Source organism: Cynara cardunculus (genome assembly GCF_001531365.2).
Source record: "Cynara cardunculus var. scolymus isolate 2C chromosome LG 2, CcrdV1, whole genome shotgun sequence".
Lineage (NCBI taxonomy): Eukaryota > Viridiplantae > Streptophyta > Magnoliopsida > Asterales > Asteraceae > Cynara > Cynara cardunculus.
Genome location: NC_037529.1, coordinates 4,440,762 through 4,447,287, shown reverse-complemented (window position 1 = coordinate 4,447,287; position 6,526 = coordinate 4,440,762). Strand labels below are relative to the sequence as shown.

Sequence of the window (6,526 nt, the reverse complement as noted above, 5' to 3'; positions counted from 1 at the left end):
GTTAAAGATTTGAATGTAAATTTTTATGAATATTTTAATATTTTAAATCCGTAACATTTAAAAAACTTACTAAAAAGCAGTTATTCTTAACACATTTCTAAAAACTAAACTTACATCTTGTAAAGTATTTCAAAATAAAAAAAATCAACAAAAGATTTTGCAGACAAATCTCCAATCTCTAAAAAATTTAAGGCAGATTGTATAAAAAAGTAACATACTTTAACTTGATTTTTATTTTAAGTAACATATTTTCAAAACTCCATTTGTGTACCTAAAATTTAAAGTTTTAAACATTTAAGTATCTGGGTAACCAGTTGAAGACTAACTTTACATTAAAAACATTCACATCATCAATCACGTCAGCAAATAATACTGAGTTGGATACCACATCGCTCGCCACACCAGCATGATAACCGAAAACCCGAGTACTTAAATGTTTCAAACAACACGTTTTTCTAACCGATTCATGCTTTTTTGAACTTCAAATTTTTTGGGTGTTTTGTCAGAATCATATAATTTTGTAATTTATATTTTGAATTTTTTTAATCATGATGATATTATCYATTATATAAAAAAAAATTAATATTTATCAATGATCAAAATACACGAGATTGTGAATAACATTTATTAAATAATATTCGTACACTTACATCAACAAATTTCATAACGATATGAATAACTTTTTTGATAAGAAAACTTAAAAAATATGAAACAAACTCATTGTTATATAATTTAACAGTATTTAATTTAAAAGTACTAAGAGGTTCTAGGTACAAATCCAATGAGGAATAAAAATCCTCTTGTGGCCACGGAGGTTTAAATGCGGTGACTACGGGCTATCTGAAAAGCAGGTGGTCGCCCTGAGATTAGTCGGCTCGCATAGTGAGTTGGATATTTAGGTTAATAAAAAAAACAGTATTTAATTTAAAAGAACATCTTATTGAAAGAAAGAGGTTAAAAATGGAAAAAAAAGACGAAAAATTAGGATGAGAAACCGAAAGCGGATAAAAAGGTGAGGGGCGGTTTATGACTTGTCAGGAATAGGCCTTATCCAGTAAATGTCAACTAAATAAAAGTCTTATCTCTCACTTATCGAGTAAGATTCTCGAATATTAATATTTATCAGTATTTACCATACTCACCCAATAAGATAAATTAACAATCGGTGAATGTTTATCTGATAAATGTTAAATAGTGATTTATTTTCAAAAAATATATTTTATATAATGTACTATGTTTTTATGTAATATAAAGAACATAGTATTTTTTATATGATTAGAAAGAACATATTTTGTGAACAAGAAGTACTATAATTTAGGGGTCGCTTATTAAACATTTATCCAGTAAATCTTTATCGATAAAATTTAATACTACCACTTACTTACCAGGTAAGATTTTAGTCTACCAAAACGACACTGTATGCAACAATTTACCTAGTAAACATTTATCATGGTAAGAGTCGTCGCCTTCACTTACCATATAAGATTATGGTCCTTGTCTCGCTCTTACCGGGTAAGATTCTTAGTCTTTACCATATTCATCCGATAAGGTAATGTAACGTGATAAGCACTTACCCAGGTAAGTGATTAGTAAACAACCTCTTAATAAGAAAAAATAGCTTTGTTGTTTGAGATGGCTTCTTGTAGACACCAKTCTACGAACAAAAAATGTCTTATTAATTATGATGTAATTTATTAGATAAAAAGGTAACCACCGTTATCATACAACATACGATTTCAAAGTAATTCTTACGGATTTTAAGAATTATAATAAAACCGATTAAAATCGACCTTTTCTATATAATAACTTTTTATCTGTTCGTTGAAATCTGATTCTTTTTATTTTAACGAATTAAAAAAAAATTCAATTAAACCCGATTTATAAAACATTAAAAAATGATTATTGTGATGTTTAATAATATAATGATTAAGTGTAATAAATTAATTAAAGTTAAATATATTTATTTTATTTTTAAACACATAATTTGTTACTGTAACTTTTTACTTTTTTTAGAATCTGATATTTGACTTTCAGAACATTTTCAGCATCCTTTGTTTCAAAAAGCACCTTCAAGTTTAGATACATTGACACAATAGGCCCAAAGAACCTTAATACTCATGTAAATTTGTAGAATGAMTGTTTTGCCCCTTTAGTTGGGCTTCGTTAAGCGTCATTGTTGCAGTCAGTGGGGACCATATAGTCAACTTACATACGAATTGGAAGAGATGAAAGGACTAATAATGTAAAGTTCAGTGAGTCCAAGGGACTGAAATGACATTTAAGAGATAGAATTGGATGATATTWGAAAATATGTTCACTACAAAAGCACAATGCAAAAGACCAACTTAAATTCATCAAGAAAGCACAGGCGTGATCACATACGCATATAGCTTCGGCAAAATTGTAACGTCGATTGCATCAGATTTTCCTTTCTGGCTTCTTCTCTCTCTGGACGTTTTCTTTACTTGGTGGACTACATCGATCCCACCGACTGCAGTACGTAGCTAATGCCACGTTGAATCGGACTTAAATTTCTGCTAACATCAGTTGTCGGTCGATCGTATCACTATATATGATGATCACAGTAGACTAATCTTGTTAGGGTTTGATAGATTCAAGTCTTTTTCAACTGGGTTTTGTTAAAAAGAACCTTGCTCATTGTTTTTTTTCACTTTGCTGTTTTGATTGAAGTTTGCAGGGTTTTTGCATGATGAATAGCGGCAGTAGTCGCAGTAGTAGTGAACCAGCAGTTGATGATCCGAGCAATGCTTCAGGACAGGATTTGGATACCTGGATTAACGAACTTATTTATGATGATCATCGGTTTTCATTAGTGAATTCTTGGTAAATTTATGATTATCTTTCAATTTCTTGTTCTTGATTCTTCATTTTTAAGTTTTTTTGTTGAGTTAAAGTGATTTTTTGCATGTTGGAGCGAGTTTGGGGACTTGCGATTGTTTTCTCAAGGTGTTTGTGATAATGTCTGAATGTGTTTTTAATTGATCAAGAACACTAATTAATCACTGCATAAACAACCCCCGATTTTATCTCTTTTTTTTTTTTTTTTTTTTTTTCCCGGATGTTTTTGTCTTGATATATATTCCGCTAATTTTTTGGGTATTCCTGAGATCAATAATCTGCACAAATTCACATAGGGCTAGTTGCTATTTGGGGAAGAGTCGTCCCCAAATGCTATTATTGTATGCGATCTTTTCTGTTCCGTACATGTGTTGCATATACATATATATGTTTGAACTGTTTGCTTTTAGCATATATATATATATGTTGGAAATTTTAGCTATTATTGTATATGTGTCTGTGTGGGTGTGTGTTTGTGTGTGTATATATATATATATATTACAGGAACTGAATGATCAGTTTGTAGAAATTAAGCAAGGGAGGTAATGAGTTATTGCACTACATAGTTACTCTACATATWTTTTTACATGTTTAAAACTATTTCTTTCATCTGTTCTACTTCTAATTATGCTTGCTGAATATATGGTACTAATWAAGATTGTGCTGAGGATGTAATTAAGGACGATCATCGCCTTCTTTGTTGCTTAATGACTAGCTAGATCGATTTATCGCTCATGGCCAAAGAAGAAAGTTATACATATATAACATTTGTTTTTTGTATTTTCTACATGTATATCTTGGGAAGGATTTAAATGAGAAAAGGAGAAGACATGTAATTGATAAGAAGACACCCAAAAAGATAGAACATGGTAGTATTTATTGAAGGACCATCATAGCATTTTACTTTTAAGTTTGTCTTTGAAAGAAACTTTTGGAAAAAAGGGCTTCTATTTTTTCTGTCATCAAAAGATCACCATTCTAAGTGATCTATTGCTATATTATACATGATCAGATATTTTTCAGCATTAATGTTAAATGCGCAATTAGAAACTTCGATCCCTCTTTATGTACATTCGAGAAATTCTTCTAGAAAGACAGTTTTGTAGGTTTGTATACTGTTGAGCTCAGGTCAATTAGGGCTACATACAGGGGCGTTATCAAGTACCCTATCGTGCACGTGGTTGTCTGTTCGCTTCAAGTTTTTGCGGCTGTCTGTCGTTTAGCGAACAATATAGATATAACRTCTATTATATCCTCGTACCGTGACTATACTTGATGTCGTCACCGGATAATCTACATTTCTTCTATATGTTATTTGTATCTTCCACATCCACTAGACTCGATCAACTTTTAGATTTTTCTTAATTGTGAACAGGACTTGTCRCACTTTCTTTGAACATGTGTGATGTTCTTATTGCGATTATTTAGCTAAATGACCTACCGATAARTACTTTTTAAATCCATGACTTTCTGGCAAGTTTCTAGAGGTTGTTGTGTGTGAAAGTGGCATTTTTTTGTTAAATAGTGATTCTCAAACCTATCAGATTCTTTTGTTAAACAGTAATATTCTCAAACCTGTCAGAAATGACCTTTTCTTATACTTGTTATACTTGTATGCCTTAAAACAATGTCAACAAAAAGTTTAAGAGGTTGAGTTTAAATTATGGAAAGGCCWACTGTTTGTTGATTGTGATTCTAGTGACAACTTGGCTAATTAGCTTTAGTACTAATGTTTCTTTTTGGTTACTGATGCTGCAAACCTTTTCATATCAGACTCACTATTTTGAGTTATGAAGTATGGTATATATATACATACAAGCACAATCTATACATATATAGCGTTGAAACRAGAGTAAAGGCTTAATTTTCATGATCACCAGTGCGGCTGCAATGACGATCAATCCAAATTACCCTACTCAGCCAAACACGACCGCTGTAAATGGAGGCACAGTTTTAAGGGGAGGTTCATCAGCAAATAAGGTATTCCAGTCATTTTAACAACTTGTTCATATGATATTGTTAATGGTTCGAACATCTTTTTACTTTGCGCTATGTGGAGCTACGAATCAATGATCAAGAATCTAAGTTAATCTTTTTACAAGGAAACAAAGCATTAAAAGGTTTCTTTTTTACCGATAATGTCATCAAGCAACTATCAGCAAATGCTTTCGGAGTGGATCTTTGATCCCCTATGATGATGGGTACGGAAGTAATATGTGTTCAATAATTTTGGAGTTGAGGGTGTGCAGTATAAAGATTTATGAAGATGATGCTCAAAGTTGATGGCTTTTTAATCTTTTACAAGAAATTTTCAACTCAAGCATGAAAAACATATGATTTTATGGAAACAGTCATCTGGGATTGTCAAAATTAAAACTGTATAATGGTTGTTTACATGTTTTTATGCAGTCAGTACAATCTGGAATTGCCGAGATGATGACAGCGAGCAGCGTGGCTGCCAACAGTAGCACAGCCACACTGCCAAGATCAGGTAGCAACTGAACGTGTATTTACAAGATGTCAAATATGTCTAAATGTCCTAATAAAATACGTTCTTTGTAAAAAATGYTGTAATAAGTTTATAGTATGCTTTTGGACACGCTAACAAGTTTTTAGGAGACGTTTAAAACAAAGTTTGTAATAATCGWGCTTTATGTTGCAGGTCAGATACTATCTGCAGCACCTAACTTTGTCTCTAATCCTGTTGCACAAAGTTCTCGGTCATCTAGGACAATGGATTTGTCCCAATATCAGCCCATACAGCCTAGCCAGCCGCTCCAAGATCAACCGTTAAGGCAACAGGTCYTGAAGCAAAAAGCCATCCAACAGCCACAAACATATTCCTCAATCGAGCAATCAAACATCATTTTTGGTCATCAAAAGAACCAAAACCGATTTCCATCAAACCAGCTTCAGCCCTGTCCAAGGCCGATGGTTAATAATAGCCAAACGAGTCATTTGCAAAATCAACAGGCATTGTGGCAACAAAGTAACACAAGTCAGTTGCAGCAGCCACAGCCACAGCCACAGCCACCGCAGCAGATGGTTCAACCGATTCAGAGCTTTCAGCAGAATCCGAGTAAAATGCAGTTACAGTTTCCACAGCCTTCTAGGAGCTCTAATAATTTGATACCAGAAAACGGGCCACATAGGTTTCAAGGATTTGCAATTGGTGATGGGCAGCAGAAGCCACAAGAACAGCATCAAGGAAAGATTGCTAATGCCATGGCAGGTAACTTGGAAAGTTACACATTCTTAGCACATATATTATATATGGAATGCATATATATATATATATATGTATATATATATATATATATATATATATGGGTTCACGTGAGACCGAAGGGTTTTCGTGAGACCCGTAAGACCAATTTATGTTCATTGATCAAGTTTATAAATTAATGATCTAATTGCAAGGTGGCAATTTCGTAATTAGTGAGAAGTCTCGTGGCGTTTATAAATGTTCAGATCTGACGATTGTAAATCTAATCCAAGGGTTGAGAATTGGTCTTACGGGTCTCACGAAAAACCATTGGTCTCACGTAATCCCAAGTCTATATATATATATATATATGTTTATGTTTAAACATATACATACATATAAGGACTCGATATACGTAACACTCTTAGCACATATATTATATATGGAATGCATATATACACA

The 6,526-nt window shown here is 32.7% G+C and overlaps 1 protein-coding gene across 1 annotated transcript in view; it reads left to right on the top strand.

Annotated features, from left to right (window-relative positions):
* The first annotated feature begins 4,749 nt into the window (after positions 1-4,749).
* Positions 4,750-6,526, top strand: part of LOC112504515 (mediator of RNA polymerase II transcription subunit 15a-like) — a 6,959-nt gene continuing 5,182 nt past the window's right edge. The window contains exons 1-3 of the mRNA XM_025108452.1: positions 4,750-4,839; positions 5,269-5,350; positions 5,522-6,091. Of these exons, the coding sequence (XP_024964220.1) occupies positions 4,750-4,839; positions 5,269-5,350; positions 5,522-6,091 (742 nt within the window). The remainder of the gene's footprint in view (positions 4,840-5,268; positions 5,351-5,521; positions 6,092-6,526) is intronic.